The following is an 18,219-nucleotide window of genomic DNA, read 5'->3' as shown; positions in this document are numbered from 1 at the left end:
ATCCATTTCACTTAGTTTTATTAGCAAAGCGCAAAAGAACTACTGCTTTAATTTCATCTACAATTGCAGTGCGTTTTCTGTACTTATTTTTTTATAAAAAATTAATTGCTTGTCTATTTATTTAATTGGCTTTTTCATATGACCAGTTCATAGTTCAATGATTTTTTTTTTTTTATTTTCATTTGATCAATCTCTCCTTTGATTTTCAGGATCTCTATTCTGGTATTTATTAAAGAATTTTTCATTTGCTCTTTTTCAACTTTTAAGTAGCATACTGAATTCAATGATCAACATTTTTCTCTTTTATTAGTGTACACATTTAAAGATATAAATTTTCACTTAAGTACCACTTTGGCTGCATCCCATAAATCTTTGTATGCTGTCTCATTGGTGACATTGTCTTTAATGAAATTATTCATTGTTTCTATGATTTGCTCTTTGACCTACTCATTCTTTAGATTATTTAGTTTCCAATTAATATTTAATCTATGGTTCTAAGGCCCTTTATTGAATGTAATTTTTATTGCATTAGGGTCTGGAAAAGGGTACAATTTAATATTTCTGCTATTCTGCATTTGGTTGTGAGATTTTTAATATCTTCATATATGTCCAATTTTTGCATTGTGCCTTGTACAGTTGAGGAAAAGAGTTATACTTCCATCTATTCCCATCCAATTTTCTCAAGGTCTATCATATCTAACTTTTCTAATATTCTATTAATCTCATTAATATCCTATTTGTTTAATGATTAGATTAATCTACCTCAAGGGGGTAAATTGAGGTCTCCTACTAGTATAGTTTTATTGTCTATTTTCTCCTTTATTGCAATGAACTTTTCCTTAAGAAGTTGAATGATGGGGCCGCTAGGTGACGTGGGGAAGCTAGGGGCACAGTGAACAGAGCACTGGCCTTGAAGTCAGGAGGACCTGAGTTCAAATCCGGCCTCAGACACGACACTTAAATAGCTGTGTGACCTTGGGCAAGTCACTTAACTCCAACCGCCTTGCCTTCCCCTCTCAATAAAGAAAAAAAAAAGTTGACTGCTGTGCCATTTGATGCCTATGTTTAGTACTTCACTGTCTATAGTACCTTTCAGCAAAATGTAGTTTCTCTGATTAATGCTTCTCTATTTTTGCTTTTCCTTTGTCTAAGAGCACAACTGCTGCTTCTGCCTTTTTAAAAAAAATTTCAGCTGAATCATAACATACTTTACTCCAGGCCCTTGTTTTCACTGTGTCTTTCCATCTCAAATGTGTTTCTTATAAACGACACGTTGTTGGATTTTGGTTTCTAATCCATTCGGCTAACTGCTTCTGTTATGTGGGTGAATTTGGCCCATTCACATTCAGTACTATGCAAACAGGGTTTTTCCCTCCATCCTATTTTCTTCTGTTTATTCTTCTCTATTTTTTTTATTCTGTCCCTACTATAGTCTGTTTTGATTCTGATCACTGCTTCTCTTCATGCCCTTTTCCTCTTTGATCCTTCTCCCACTTTATCTTAGCCCCTTCCTACATCCATGTTGGACAAGATAGATTTCTATGCTCCACTGAGTGTGAATTTATACTTTTTCCTCTTTGAACCAACCAGTTCAGATGAGAGAAATTCAAGCATTGCTTACCTATCTTCATTTCACATGCTGTTGTGGGGAGATAATTTTCCCCACTCTTCTTATCTCTTCCCGCTTCTCCAAGTACATCCTTTCCCCTCACCCTTCCATTCTTTTTTTGAGATCATCCCAATGACACACATGTCTTCAATGTAAACTGTTTCTAACTGCCCCCAAAATGATAAACTTCTTAGAAGTTTCATCTTCCATATAATATAGAAATGTAAAATGTTTAACTTTAATAAATCCCTTATTATTTCTTTTTCATGTTTACCCTTATATACTTCTCTTGAGTCTTGTGTTTGAGTATCAAATTTTGCATTTGGCTCTGCTCTTTATATTAGGACTCCTTGAAAGTTCTCTTTTTCATTAAAAGACCATCCCCTTTTCCCTGTCCCAAGTAGAATTAGACTGAGCTTTTCTGGATGGGTTATTCTTTGATATAATCCTAGCTTCTTTGCCTTCTGTAATATCATATTCCAAGTCCTCTGTTTCTTTAATATGGAAGCTGCTAAATCTTGTGTGAACCTGCTGCTCCATGATATTTGAATGATTTCTTTCTGGCTGCTTGGAACAATTTCCCCTTGACCTCAGAGTTCAGCAATTTGGCTATAACATTCTTGAGAGTCTTCATTTCAGGATCTCTTTGCAGAGGTGTTTCGTAAATTTATTTTTATTTTTATTTTGTTCTCTAGTTCTAAAATATCTTGGCAGTTTTCTTTGATAATTTCTTGAAATATGATGCCTAAGTTCTTTTTCTGATCATGGCTTTCAGGTAGTCCAATAATTCTTACCCTATTTTTCCTAGATCTATTTTCTAGGTCAATTGGGGTTTTTTTTGGACTCAGTAATTCCATATTTTCTTTTCTTTTTCCTTTTGACTCTTTTAATGAAAAAGAGAACTTTCAAGCAGTCCTAATATAAAGACCAGAGCTGAATGGAAAACTATGGCATGTGTTCTATGGCCAAGCCATGGACTTAGTACACCAAGGCTAGGCAATATAGCTGGGCATCAAATTGAATAGTATCGATTAATCTAACAATCAGAAAGCATTAATGCAGCTATTACTACCGTGTTTCCCCGATAATAAGACCTATCCCGAAAATAAGCCCTCCCCTTACTGTGTAAGATTCCTCTAAAATAAGCCCTCCCCCGAAAATAAGCCCTATTGAGATTGCTACTGTAGTGAAGGTGATCCCCTGCGCTACACGTTACATTACGGTACCCTCTGTATGCACCGTCCCCATCCTCCCTCTGGGTGAAACGCACGCCGCACTCTGAGCTGCATCCACTCAGAGCTGCAGCAGTGAGCGCGTCATCCTGTTCTTTATTGAATTCATTATTGAATAAAGGTACATTTTTTTGTTCACATTTACCTGTTTATTAAAATTGCTGTCAATGTTCATTAAAATAAGCCCTCCCCTGAAAATAAGCCCTCTGGTGTTTTTCTGTCCAAAAAAAAAATAATAAGACAGTGTCTTATTATCAGGGAAACACGGTATAATGCTAGGCACTGTGCTAAAGTAATGGGCAAAAACAGTTTCTACCCTCAAAGGGCTTTGAGGTAGACAACTGGTATGTAACATACAAGATATATACTGCATAGACAGAAAATATTTAGCAGGGAAGACTCTAGCAGCTAGGGGAACTAAGAAAGGTCTCTTGCAAAAAGTGACTTTTGAGATGAGTATTGACAAAGACAAATTCTAAGGGGTGGAAGTAAGGTGGGAGAACATTTCAGGGATGGACTAGAGCAAAAAACACAGTGATGGGAATTTGAGTATTGTATATGTACACGGAAGGCAATAAAGTCTGAGAAGCGAGCAACTTAAAAGTGAGTAGATGGAAAAGAGCTTTATATGCAAAAGAAAGGTCTTTATATCTAATACTAGAAGGACATTAGGGAGCTTCTAGAGCTTTCTGCTTTGGGGAAGGAAGGAGTAATACAGTCAAACTTTGGCAGGTTTGTGAAGAATGAATTGGTGATATACTGCATGAAAATACTTTAGAGCTTTGTGAAGGATGGACTGAAATGGGGACAGACTAGAGGGAGACTAATTACACCACTATTGTAAATAGCCTAGATAAGACGTGATAAACTGGGATGGTGGTAACCTGAGTAACAAAAGTTTACTTAAGTAAAGAAGTGTAATGTTAATGGGAATTTGAAGACCTACCCTGCTTTGAAAGTAAACCCTGCCCCCTAACAGGCTGAATGTAACCACACGGAGTCTGGAGTGGGAGGAGTTTGCTGACGGGCAGAGCAGAACTCACTGAAAGCGAGGAGGAAGAGACCACGAGTTCCAGAGAGCCAGCCAGGCTTATGAGTAAAAATACTGGTCCATGGGAAGGCTGAAGCTGTGCTGTGGCTCTCTGCGTGGTTACAGCTTATTGACTTCTTTGCTACTAAGACGGAATCGGCTTGCTTGTTTGGGGATTTGGTTTTCTGGTGTCTGGATAAATGTTTTGCTTCTACCATCCCTATGGAGAGTCTGTTATATTTTGCAACTGAGCACCATGCAGGTATATTTATAGCTATTATGGGTGCTGTAAATATTGCATGGGCACTACAAGAAGGGAAATATACAAAAGATGTTGTGAAAGTAGAAATAGAAAGTTTATGGTCATTGATCAGATATGAATGGGAAGTAAGAATTAGGTGGTGAGTATGACATTAAGGCTGCAAATGTAGGTAACTGAAAGGATGGTGGTCCCTTCAAAAGTAAAAGGTAAATGGGAAAGAAGGATGGATTTAAGAAGAGAAATAGTCAGTTCTATCTTGCACATGCTGAGTTTGAAGGACTTCTGAGTTTTAGGGACTTCTTGAAAGGCATACAAGAGTGGACTGTGCTTGCACTTTACAAACTCTATGGCGCTTTCAATGACTCAAAGCTGTTTTCTAGCACAAAAAATACATTATTTCAACAAAAATGTTCATGCAATGATAATACTGATTTTGGAAGATCACAGATGCCAAAGAATCAAAGTTGTAGGAGAGATGGATGATGGGCTGCATAGGCTGCAACCTGTTTCTACTATGACTTACCTTCAAGAAGTAGCACAAAGGACACCAATGAGGAAATGTACAGGTGGAAGAGGCAGTGGGTTGGTCACGTAGTAAGGAATAAGAGATGAAAAGCTCTGGTGTTTAAAAATAATAGTAACCTAGAGAAAGGTGGCCAACACACTGAATAGGAACAATTAGGTGTCTGTGGCAGGTCTAAGGTACAACATGTACAAAAATGGCATGAGATCAAGTGTGATTTACAGTAAGGGACAGAATACTCAGGAAGATTCAAGATCTATTAAGGAAATATTAGATGGCCATGTGATATCTTCAAAAAATGAAAATTACAGAATTTAGAAGGCTATACTGTTGTGTAATTTTTTCAGTATTTTATTTACTTCAATGTATATTTAAAATGTTGTAAATATATTCAAGAGTTTTGGTACAGTGCACACTTTTAGAAATGAAAAACAGCAAGAAACAGACATCAAGGGGTGGCTAGGTGGTGCAGTGAATAGAGCACCAGCCCTGGAGTCGGGAGGACCCAAGTTCAAATCTGGCCTCAGACACTTAACACTTACTAGCCATGTGACTTTGGGCAAGACACTTAACCCCAACTGCCCTACCTTCCCCCTCCAAAAAACAAACAAAAAAAAGCATGAGATGTCAAAAATAGAAAAAGATTATTTTAAAAAATTATAAAAATAAAAATGTGCAGGTGATAACATTCAAGGACTATAAATAAGCACATGCCAAAAGACAGAAAATGCATAAAGTATTCTCAAAGAAGTTCTAAGGAACAAAAGCCCCCTTTTTTTTTAAAATTCAAAGTATCACCATGAAAATTCTTATGGAACTTAATATTTTAATTTGAATATCGTTATTTACCTGAATAACTTTGGAGGCAAAATGCTGAATCGTGTTTTATCCAAAATTTTCCTTATTTTGTTTCTTCCACCTGAAACAGTGTTTGCTTTAATTTTTTTATTTCCTTTGTCCTGTGGAAACATCTGTTCCATATCTCCAGGCATATCAGGGATAGAATAGCGATTACTTTTCTTCTCGGCAATTTTAGGAATATGAGGAACACCATTTTTTTCCTGTTTTGTCCTACTAATTAACTCTTTGAACACTGTGGAGATAAAGAAATAAAAATTACAATTCTTTTTCTTATTAGAAAACTCTTCCCGTGATTGACAAAATCTAAGGATACTATTTGTAAAAATGAATATGTCAACTTAGCTCTTACGAAACTTCCTATTTTTCTGGACTCATCACCATCATCACCAGCACAATCATCACCTTCATAAATGACATCTACATATCACACTCTTAGTCTGCAAAGCACTTTTCCTTTTATTATCTCATTTGACCTTCACAGGAACCCTGCAATGTAGGTGTTATTATTATTTCTATTTTATAGATGAGTAAAGTGAAGCCAATAACTGATTGGTCAAAGGTCACATAGCTAGTAAGTGACTGAGTCAGAATTAGAACTTAAGTCTTCCTGAATCCAAAACAGCCAAAACAGTCAAACTCCCACTACTGGATTTTCTTTTTGTTTTTTGTTGTTCTAAAGTAATTGGGGTTAAGTAACTTGCTCAAGGTTACACAGCCAGTTATATTTTGTGTGGGTGCTAAGTATCTGAGGCCGGAACCAATCCCAGGTCTCCCGACTCTGGGGCCGGCACTCTTACTCGCTGCACCACCTGGCTGCCCCCCACTACTGGATTTCCTAAAGAAGGGATCTGTGCTAGTAGTAATCATCAATCACACAATAAAAGTGGAAAGGAGATGGTTCTTTTAGCTCTCATTAAGAGAGCTCTAGTCAATATAAAAAGTCACACACAAATTCGGCTGTTATATTTTGCCCAACTACGTAAGGTAAAGAATTCTAAACCAGATATGGGATAGAGGAGATGATAAATCACCCAGGCTCAATAAATATTTATTAAGTTCCTACACTACATAACAAGCACTATGCTAGGTGCTAGGGACAGAGATAAAATGAATGAAAAAGTACCAATTCACAAAGAAGTTACAATAATATCAGTGACATAAAATTTAAAATCCTTTGCACAAACAACCTCAATGCATACAGAATAAGAACACAAACTGAGAAAAATCCTTCTAATTTGTATCTCTAATACAAGACTAGCATTCAAAAATATATGAGAAAAGCTATTCCCAAAAAACGGGTAGTCAAAGAATATGAGAAAACACTTAAAAAATGCAACCTATCAAAAACTATACTGTGTTCAAAATTACCAAGAGAAATGCAAAATAAAATAATCATTAAACCTGAGGCTGTGAAATATGGGAAAAGTCAATGCTTAGTAAGTTGTGGAAAGTTAGCACTAGAGAAACTGTAATGAGGTACAACATCATGGGGAAAAATTTAGCAATTGTACCAGGGAAATTACTAAACTTCAAAACAGCAATCCCACTACTGGATTTATAGTCCAAGGAGATCATGTGGAGGGGAAATTCCTATATTCACCAAATATTTTCAGCTTAACAGTCAATAAGCTGAAAATTACATACCTACCAATTAGAAAATGAATAAATAAATTTTGAGATATTAATGCAATGTAATATGAATGTACCAGAAGGCACAACAAAGACACTCCAAGAGCCAAAGCACCGCTATACATGCCTCAAATCGCCCCAAGACATCTCAGTCTCAAGGCCAGGAATCCATTACCTCCTACTCCATTTCTGCTATGGGGTAAGCTTCTAGATCCCACCTAAGACAGAGCAGATGAGGAATTGAGGAATCTGAGAGCTATACTCCCTAAGATGTATTGTGGACCACGGAACTCTCCATCTAACTTAAAGCTAAAACCTCCTAAATGTCATATCCTTCACTAGAATGTGAACTCCTTGGGAGCAAGGACTGTTTTTACTTTTTTATTTGTGCCTCCAGTACTTAGCATCATACTCTATATAATACAGCAAGCCCTTAATAAAATGCTCATCCAGCCATCCATACATCCATTCCTCATGTGGCAAAAGGTTCATGGCTCTGTTATAGAAGAAATTAAGCCCATGTATCTTCTTTGGGATAATATTCTGAACTGTCTATTATTCACCAACAATTAAAATGAGTATCAGGAAAATTATTTTGGAAGCTCTAGAAATGACAAGGGATTAATTATGAACTGATTACAATATTCCTGGTGAAAAAGGGCTTTTAATTCCCCTGATTGCTGTTTAAAGGTCTTCACAACCTGGCCCCAATCTACCTTTCCAGACTCCCCAGGAGGGGAGGGGAGGGGAGGGGAGGGGAGAAAAAGAATCACTTTCTTGTCCAGATGTTTAAAAAAAAATCAACCCTCAAATAATACAATCTGGGAATTTTGTGCAAACTCTAATCTCTTCCCTTTCCTGAAAATCAAGATATTTGGCACAAGTCCTGTTATATGCCTCTTACTCATATCACTCAGGGATCAATGACACAGTGGTTCATCAATTACAAATGCAAAAGTCTTTCAGTATCTGTGGAAGTAAAGCATCTAAGGCTTAGGGACTTGAATTCATGGAAGGCATATCTGCAGTGCTTTCTTGGGATTTCCTTTCTTATCCTGGGTTTTTAATTCTCTATTAATAACTATTTTTGTTCTGTACTTTTACAGTCTAAGGAATTCTCCTTGGCAGAGAAACCAAAAGGCAATGCCTTTTCTCTACCAAATGATATTACTATCCCATTTAGATCAAACAGAGAGTTTCTGTTCCTTCTTTAATTCTCCTTATTTTCAAAAGTAGCTTAAAAAAAAAAACCCAATACCCTCTTCTTTCCATTTAGAAATGTTTTCACAGTAGTTCTGTACATGGCAAAACTCACCAAAGATGTTGGTCTTTATAGTCAGAGAGAGATGAGTATTATTCTTTAATATTTCAAGAGCCTTCCCCAAAGTAATGTTCTCAAAATTTTGTCCATTGACTTCCATTATCTTAAAGGAAAAACAATGTATTAGTAACCAAATGAAAAGAAAACTACATTAATAAATGCTAACAATCCTAAGGTTTTTTGCTGTTAAGTGTAATAAACTTTGTCAACATATATTTCTGTTGAATACATGAGACAGCGAGGTGGTGCAGCGGACAGAATGCCACGGAGTTAGGAAGGCTTGAATTCAAATACAGTCTCAGAAAAGTACTAGTTGTATCACTTAACTTGCCTATCTCAGTTTCCTCATCTGTAAATTGTAGATAATAAAATACCTGTATCTCAAGGGTTTTGTGAGAATAAAATGAGATAATACTTGTAAAGTGCTTTAAAAATCCTTAAGACATATAAATAGTATTATTAAATATATATTCTAAAGAAACAATTAAACCTATAATATTTGAAAGAGTTGTAATGTATTTAAGAGTAACAGTAACCTAACTTGGAATCCTGTCTCAGGGATTTTCATAGCTAATGAGTTTGGGGGATGCTTAACCTCTCTCAGCCTCCATTTTCTCAGAGGTAAAAGGGAAATAGTAGCACCTGCCACACAGGGTTGTCATTAGGGTCAAATGAAATAGGGTGTAAAAAAAGTTAGCCATCACTTTTATCATGACTAACTAGAAATATTTAATTTAGTTGGTTTACTCCAAAGGAGAACCAGGGGAAATTTTTTTTCATCAGGCCTGGTCGTACAGCAAAGTTATCAGTGAATGGTTCCCACAGGATTCCCTCTTCACTCACTATGCATGATTGGCGATGCTGCTACCACTGAGTTTGTATTGTCACTCTACTGAAGCAGCTGGCTGAACGTTATTTTTTTAAAATACAAAATTGTCACATTTTAGAAATGACACTTAAATTTTGTTGACTCAACTTTTTTAAGGACAAAAGGGATGGATGGAGAGAGGCAAGGGAGAGAGGATATGAGTGAAAAAAGTCAAGATAAAGGATGAAGAAAGGCAAGAGGTAAGGAAGGAAGTGAAACAGTGTCAGGGATCATCTGAATCAAAAGTATTCTCCATGTTGTTCTTTGCTACCATTTACAAAATTTCTTTTGAGATAAAAGAAAATGTCACAAAACATTTTATATTTATTATGCTTAAGAAGAAAATGTTATAAAGATTTTTGTTATTGGAAATATTGTTTATAATTTTTTTTTTACCTGGTCACCACGTTTAAGTCCAGTTTCAGCAGCTTTGCTGCCTGGTTCTACTCCTTCCACAAAAATACCAAACCCCTCACTTCCTCCAGTGAGGCTGAAAAAAAGTGGCGATTCTCGGGAAGTCTTCTGCAAAATAATTTGCCTCCATTTAGCCTTTGCAGCACAGGCAATATTTAATAAACGGAGATGCCCCTTCATTTTCTGTAAATAAAAGTAGAAAACCACCTATATTATTTCCCTTAAAATATGAAAAAACTACACTGTTAAAGTATTTACAATCACAACTATTTATTAATAACCTCACCAGATTACTGTTTCAGATGAAGTGGTCCTCATACTTGCCAAGGAAAACCTCTACACCACGTAGCATTTTTCCTATCCCTTTCCATCTTTTTTAGAAGACTGCATATTTACTATCCTGACTCTTTCATCTTCAATCTCTTTCTGCCCCACTGGTTGCTTCCTTACTGCCTCAGACACACTAATATCTCAACCAACCTAAAAAAAAAAGTCCTCATCTGATCCATTCATCTCTACTAGCTCTAATCCTATATCTTCTCTCTCTTTAAAAGTTAAACTCCTTGAGAAAGTTGTCTATAAATCAGTGTCTCCACTTCCTCTTCCCTCACTCTCTTCTTAAATCTCTGCCTTCGTGTCTCAACCTCAACATTCAACTGCAACTGTTCTCTTCAAAGTTACCAATGAACTCCTTTTAAAATAAATTTTATTATGTATTTGGCTTTTATACCATAATAATTTCCCCTAGTATTCCTTCCCCTCCCAAAAAGTCTTCCCATATAACAAATAGTGTCTTTTAAGGAAAAGAAAAAGAAAAAAGGGGGAAAAATGAACATAACTGATAAATGCACTGAAGAAGGCTAAGGCCTTCCCACTAAGATTACATCTTCCAAAGTTTGTAACCCCAGAGTTGAACACAATGCATAACACATAGTAAAGGATAAAATAAATGCTTGCTGACTCACTGTCTGACATTATAAAATAAATGACACAAGTAAGTGGAGGTGATGACCTCTGAATCATGTGAGCAAAATTATAACGAAATAAACATTCTCTGATCTCATAGTTCCTCAAAACTCTCCAAAGCAGAAATTATGCACCAAAGACAAAACAACTTCAAATGCCTCCATGGTCACCCAGAATTCAAATGAAGGTAACCCTCCCCACAAAAAATAAAACCCCAGGAACTGACACTCACTCACCCTATGCTCACTTATGACCCCTCTCCTACCTTCCACACTACTGGCATCAAGGCCACACTAGCTGACCCAAGGACATGACACAGGCCTACACCAAAATCCATTCCAGCATCCAGGTCCCCTCCCTCTTTCGAGTACTCCAGCTCCAGGCTGTGAAAGTGTGCTCAGGCCTCAACAGTCAGCATGGCAATAGCACCCATTAGAAACAAAAGTCTGTCACAGTGACAACCCAGAAGCGCTAATACTGCAAAGTTTTGAACTGCTGGTGCCAGGGAAAACAGGTTCTGAACTGCAGATGTTAGGCCAGAGAACAGAGGAAGACAGGGGTGTGTCAGAGTCCCCTGGATAGGACACTATGCTCGTGGGGAGATAGGCAGCATTCAAAAGAGCACAGCATTCATCTGGGATGAGTTCTGACCATCCAAGTCACCTGGGGCAAAGACTTAGTCTGGTGAACCATGAATCACCTAGTGTGGAAGGAGGATAAAATGTTTTTGAGATTCAGCACCCAGTAAAATCAAAATCAGAGGGAAAGGAGTCAGGAAGTGAATTGTAAAGGCTGAGAATACCAAAGATTTCAGAAAGAAAAAAACTCAAAGACCTTGAAGGTAAACAGATAAATCACTAGGAAAAACAGTGACAGAAAGAAGCAATTCTTCCAGATCTAGTGAACAAGTGCAAGCATCTATGAATACTGCAAAATAAAGGAAAATTACCCAACACTTTGAGACAGCGGACCCTGTGAAATTTGAGTGAAACATGGGGCCACATTATTCCTGAGTCGTTGAAAAAGAAATGAGAATTATGAGAGAAAATTTTATGTCCTGCACAGCAGAAATAAGCACAGAAAAACTTGAATCTGCACTGACAAGCCTTACCTCCGAATTAAAAGAGAGAATTGAAAGATGACATAAAAGAAGCTAAAAACAAGAACATTAGTTCACTATGTAAGGAAAACATACAGATAGATCCAAAGACAAGATGCAAAAAGACAACATAAGGATCTTGGGTCGCCCAGAAAAAGATGACAGGAAAAAAAATTTAATACCATAATGTAAGAAATAACAGAACTGCAAGAACTTCTGAACATAGAAAATGAAATTCTAATTGAAAGAATTCACAGATCGCCTGCGGGGGGGAGGGGGGTGCAGCAGCAGCAAAACAACCAAGGCTGCAAACTCCTAGATACATAGTGGTTTAATTTAGCAATTCAATTCAGAAACAAGTTCTCCAAGTCATCAGGAGAAAGACCTTCAAAACAAGGAGATTCAAACAACCCACTAGAAAAAAGGAAGAGGGCAAGGAATAATATATACAGAAAGCACTGGAGCTCAGAGTATAGCCCAAGTATCCTATTCTGAAAATCTGAGTTTAACCACACAGGACAAAAGATGGACATTCAATAATAAAGGAGAGTTTGAAACATTTTCAGAAAGAAAATCAGAACTGAAGAGATTATTTTCATCTTGAACACCTCAAAAAGAGAGTCAGCAATGATGGGAAGGTGATCTCTGAGGTCTCAGCAAAAGAAGAGCCTACAAGGGAGTGGATAATGAAGAAGGAGAAAATAATTTTTAAAAGGGGATGAGGGGGAGGGGACTTACTTTGGAGATGGGAGGGGGTTCCACAGGTGAAGGCTGCTATGAGTAAAAAGATATTTGGTGAAGAGAGATAATCCTGGGGAAATTGGAGATCTGGTGCTGGGGGGGCTGTAACTCCTGGGGACAAGTGTACCTTGAGAAGGAGGAGGGCATGGACACAGGTAGGAGCTTTCCAGGCAAATGTAGAAGAAAGCTCACCGAGAGGGTGTAGGTCAGTTGGGGTGGGCCTGGCATTGTCCTCTTTTACACCTACAATAAAGAGCTGGCATTGTTCTAGAGAAGATGCACCGTGGAAAAGGAGAATACATGGGGCAAGGCTTCCCAGGCAATAACAGAACGTACCTCTAGGGAAGAGCCTAGAAGGGATGCCTCGGAAGCTTTGATAACGTGAAAAATAAGGAGAAAAGAAAGATCAGACAATTACAGTGGTGATGAGTCGGAGAAAGAAGGTATAGAGTATGAACAGATAGAGAAAGATGGATAATTAGCGTGAGAAAAATAATTTTGGGAAAGGAGGGCAAAAAAATGAAATTAAAAAACTAATGAGCAGGACTAGCTGAAGGGCAGGAGAGGAAGAGGGAATATCAAACAAGAGGAGACAAAGGATTCGAGAGAAAGAGAACCAGTGGGCTAAAACAAAACCTTAAAGTAACTGAAGGAACATAATAGTGTTTGCAGCAGAAGAGGGAACTTCAAACTGAAAAGTTTCTGCATAGAAAACATTACTACATCCAGGACAAGAAGAGAAGTGGTCAAATGGGGAAAAAAATGTTTGTATCAAATTCCTTTGCTATCTAAAATATATAAACAAGTAATAAATAAATGATATGTATGACTAACAGCCATTCTACACTAGACAAAAGATCAAAGGATATGAACAAATAATTCTCAACCCCAAATGCAAAGTATTCACAACCACATTAAAAAAAAGCTCTAGGGGCGGCCAGGTGGCTCAGTGAGTAAGAGCACCGGCTCCAGTGTTGGGATGACCTGGAGATCGAATCACGGGCTCAGACACTCGGCACCCACCCAGAAACACCTGGCCATGTAACCTTGAGCAAGTTAACTTAACCCCAATTGCTTAGGGGCGGCCAGGTGGCTCAGCGAGTAACAGCACCGGCTCCAGTGTCGGGATGACCTGGATCAAATCCGGTTTCAGATACTCAGCACCACACCCAGAAATAATAAATGGCCATGTAACCTTGAGCAAGTTACTTTAACCCCGATTGCTTTAAAAAAAAAAAAAGCTCTAAATCACTAATAAGAGATTCACAATTGAAAACAACCCTAAAGCCTCATCTCACACCTTACAAATTGGCAAAAATGGCAACAGTCAATGTTGGAGGGACTGTAGAAAGATAAGCACTAATAGAGTGTCGATTCAGTTGTGAAATGGTACAATCATTTTGTGAAAAATATTTGGAAATTATGTAAATAAAGTTACTAAAATGCCCATACAACACTTTGAACCTCATTATTGAGTTTCAACCTCAAGGAAGCCACAGATAAGAAGAAAGTCCCCATATACTCCAAAATATTTATGTCACTTTTTGTGATAGGTAAACAAGTACACACCCATCAACTGGGGAATGGTTAAACAAAGTGCATTACTTGGCTAAAATGGGATATGTAAAAAATGATGTGTGATGAATATGATTTTTATGAACTGATGCAGAGTAAACAGAGCCCAGAAAACAACACACACAGTAACTACAACAGGGTAAACTGAAAGAACAATGACACAGACTGTGCACACAGAAATGAAAAGTAAACATAACACAACTGTAAAGATCAAGTAGAACTCAGATGAAGAGATATGAGAGGACGTCCATCCCTAAACCATATCTTTGTGGAAGTGGGAGGTCCACAGGTATTAAGCATTACATGTTTTTGGACTTTTTTCGATGTAAATTTTTTCAGTTGAGCTGACTTTTTTTCTGCTTTTTCCCTCTCCAAAAAAAAAAAAACAAACTATTTGTCATATGGAATGGCTCTCAAGAAACGGGGGAAGAGAAACACCTGGGATATTATAGTGATTAAAAGACAGAAAATATCCCTAAAAACTTAAAACAAAAAATAAATAGAATGCTTTACTTGGTGTTTAAAGCATAGAAAAAAAAATTTATTTTTCAGGTAATAAACAGAATAACACCCATTGATCTGTACAAAACACCAGCATGAAATCACCTGAGGACTCTCACAGTCACATTTGAGATGATTTTTAAAGTTAATCTAATATACTCAGTTTCTAGAGAAGGATTTTATAATCTTACTTCTCTATGTTCCAACAGTTAACCCTCTGACTCAGACAGGACTCCTTCTCTTACAAATAAAATGTCTCTTTATTAACCTCCCTCTATCTAGAGATAGGTCATGTCCTGCACCGAATGAATTAATTCTCCCTTGATTGCTGCAATGTCCTCTCCTCAAGCTTTAAATGGCCTAATAGTTTCACTTTTAACTAATTTTCTGACAACTTTACATATTTAAGTCTTATTATCTGAACCAGAGAACCAGTTCTTTCAGATTTAAGGCCTGTGGAAGGAGCCCTGTATTTCAGGACATGAACTACATTGTAAGCACTGTTATTTATGACTTGGGTGATGCTGGGACTCAGTTTCCACATTTGTAAAATAAAGAGGCTAGACTCAATGATACCTCAGGTCCCTTCTAGTTCTAAATTCTATGATTATGTTTTCCCTCATTCTTTATAATACTCAGTACAAGGGTAAACATATAGTATAGGCGTGTTTACTATTTACACAGGAAAAGGGAAGGAAGTAAAAAAATCAAATGATTTCTGAAGAAATTGTATCAGAAAATCCACAATCATGTGCCATAAACTCTGATTTAACATAAGCTACCACTTTCCCTGTTTAACTAATAATAACTGCCAGTGTGAACAATTACAGTACAATATTTGTATTCCCTCACCTCTCTATTTTACTCCTAGAGGTATTCATAAGTGAGCCAAAGAAACTGCCAAAATGGCAATAACTTGTCATAAACTACACAGACATTAACTAACCAAATTTGTCACAACAGTTCTGTGCTATCTGAATGACACTAACTGAAATGTCACTGTTTTCCAAAGAAAATCATAAGAGATTAGAAAATAAAAATTATCAGCTTACAGTATCTTCTAGATTTTTTTCGAATTCTTCTAGAAATCCAGTCATAGCAGGTTCTCCTTCAAAATCATTGAAATGATTATTTACCCACAAAAGCACTACTCGTGTGACCTGAAGAAAAGGAGACAAATCAGCGTATATAATTATGATAAAGGACTTTCCTCCATGAATTTTCATTAAAGTGATTCTAGGAGCTTGACCAAAACAAGTGAAAAATGAATTATTTCAAATCCCCATTGCAACATGAATGCTTAGCACATGTTAACATTGGAGTAATTAGGTTATTTCTCCCAAAGAACAAATTTTGAAAATCTTTTGTAAGGCAATTATTTTTTCAGGGAAGAGCACAGTTTCAACTTCAAGGGCAATTAGCCCAGGCTTAATTGTATCTACAGTCAACCACTACACCAAATGATCATGGCAGTTTTAGGGGTATGTAAGAAGAGCTGATAGCTATATTTAGCCTAGAAATGCATTCTGCATTCTTCTGTTAAGAGTGATAGGCATAAGGGATAAATGATTGTTATGAGCTGTATTTGACTGACAAAGACACACCACTAATAATACATTTTTTTAAGTCCATAATATTTGTTAAAGCCTTCCAAAAATCCTGGGGTATAGACTAACATATTATTGGGAGTCTATAGACCTAGGTTCAAATCCTGCCTCAAACTCATAATAACTACAGGATCAATAACAAATCATGTGACTTCTCACTCCAGTTTTACTATCTGCAAAATGGATACAATAATAATCATACTACATGCCTCACAGTCCTTTTTAATGAGGTAAGAGTTTTGTAAACCTTAAAACTCTATAAAACTGTAAGCAGCATGGTTGGAATGAAGAGGAACTTTTTTTTATTCTGAAACTGTGGTTTTTGTTTATGTCAGGAAATCCTGGTCAGCAAATCCATTCTACCAAAGCATATTAGGAAACATTCTGTAAATTGTTGTCTTAAAAGAGTCGGGGCGGCCAGGTGGCTCAGCGAGTAAGAGCACCGGCTCCAGTGTGGGGATGACCTGGGGATCAAATCCGGTCTCAGATACTTAGCACCATGCCCAGAAGTAACTGGCTGTGTAACCTTGAGCAAGTTACTTAACCCCGATTGCTTAAAAATAAATAAATAAATGAAAAAACTTGTGGAACTGAATGTTGTAAACTGATAGTAAATAATTTTTTTTAAAAAAAGAGTTGATTAAGGCAACATGATATTAGGTAATCAGTCTAAGGTGACGTGGCTAACGTATGATAGACTGAAATCCAGATGGTCCTGACAAGACTGACTCCCTTAAAATTACATCATGATTATGTTCATGCTGCTGTAAATATATTGGGCAAGCGTTTGAAGGGATTTCTGGTTTGGTTTGCTGTGGTTTTAGAAAAATTCCTTTATACTTTCTTAGAAACTGATTTAGCCTTCAGTTTAAGTGTTCTTTTCCCAGAATTCATTCTGCCATAAAAAAAAAACACTACTATATTAGGACCCTCTGAAAACATCTTGCTCTTTCTTTAAAGCTGAGGTTACTACAACTTTCAGCCATCATGCAATCTGCATTACTGTCCTATATTCTAGTTTACAACTTTTAAAGATAATATTTATCATAGCATATATTATATATGATAATATCTACAATAACACTATTACAACTCAAACTAAGTGATGCACACTTTCAGCAACTTCCACACAGAATACTGATGTTATAAAAATTAACTATAAAGATCATTTCACATTAGAACACCTGTACATTAGGCCACCAACTGTATATTAAATTCATATCACAAATAAATCAAGATTCAATCTTCAAAGTCTCTTTAACATCTTTTCTTATTCTAAAACCAACCTTGTCTCTTAAACTGTCAAGTTTGAACCATTCTAGTAGCTTATTCCCAACTTCTAATGGGCTTTCAAGAAATGTCCTATATGTCAACAGAAAATCTTCTATGTAAGTTGGGTCCACAACTGAATGTTCTTCTATTAAATGCATGATGAGTCGTTCAGGTGTTGCCTGAAAACACAAAGATAAATACTTATAAAAAAATAATTACAAGCAGGTTTACTTCACCTTACTATTCACTTCTCAAATGACCAGATTTGACACAACCACAAATTATCTGTCACATATCTTTTTTGCAAGTGATACCAAATTAATACCCCTATTAGCAAAAAAAGTAGATTCTAGAACAGCTGAATTTTTTTAGAAAAGAACAGAGAATCTAAAATAATACAGGAGACACAGGAATTTGTTCTATGACATCCGATAAGATGTGGTAGCTTGTGATTACAGTACTAAAATCCTTAAACATTAACTAAAATATGTGAGAAAATAAAATCATTTCCCAATTTTTAATATAATTAATTGAATGGTACTCAGAAGGAACTTTCCCATAAACAATATTCTTAATTATGTACATACCTATCTACATCCCTCTCCCATCTAGTACAATGTCCTCAAGCTATTAGAAGCTCTACAATTAAACATTTACCCTGAGGTACACGTGAAGAAAATGTTTCATCCTTTAAAAATCTGGTTTTTCA

At 36.6% G+C, this 18,219-nt stretch overlaps 1 protein-coding gene across 7 annotated transcripts in view; it reads right to left on the bottom strand.

Annotated features, from left to right (window-relative positions):
- The window catches only part of RAPGEF6 (Rap guanine nucleotide exchange factor 6), a 188,539-nt gene that overhangs the window by 75,068 nt on the left and 95,252 nt on the right, over nt 1–18,219 (bottom strand). For all 7 annotated transcript variants that reach the window (XM_069091817.1, XM_069091821.1, XM_069091820.1 and 4 more), the window contains 5 exons: nt 17,525–17,689; nt 15,684–15,791; nt 9,732–9,932; nt 8,462–8,570; nt 5,506–5,749 (listed from right to left, as the gene is read on the bottom strand). In XM_069091817.1, the coding sequence (XP_068947918.1) occupies nt 5,506–5,749; nt 8,462–8,570; nt 9,732–9,932; nt 15,684–15,791; nt 17,525–17,689 (827 nt within the window). The remainder of the gene's footprint in view (nt 1–5,505; nt 5,750–8,461; nt 8,571–9,731; nt 9,933–15,683; nt 15,792–17,524; nt 17,690–18,219) is intronic.

This window comes from Petaurus breviceps, unplaced genomic scaffold (genome assembly GCF_028583685.1).
Source record: "Petaurus breviceps papuanus isolate PSGF00001 unplaced genomic scaffold, PetGlider_PUasm1.0 189, whole genome shotgun sequence".
Classification (NCBI taxonomy): Eukaryota; Metazoa; Chordata; class Mammalia; order Diprotodontia; family Petauridae; genus Petaurus; species Petaurus breviceps.
This window is presented reverse-complemented; position numbering and strand designations above follow the sequence as displayed.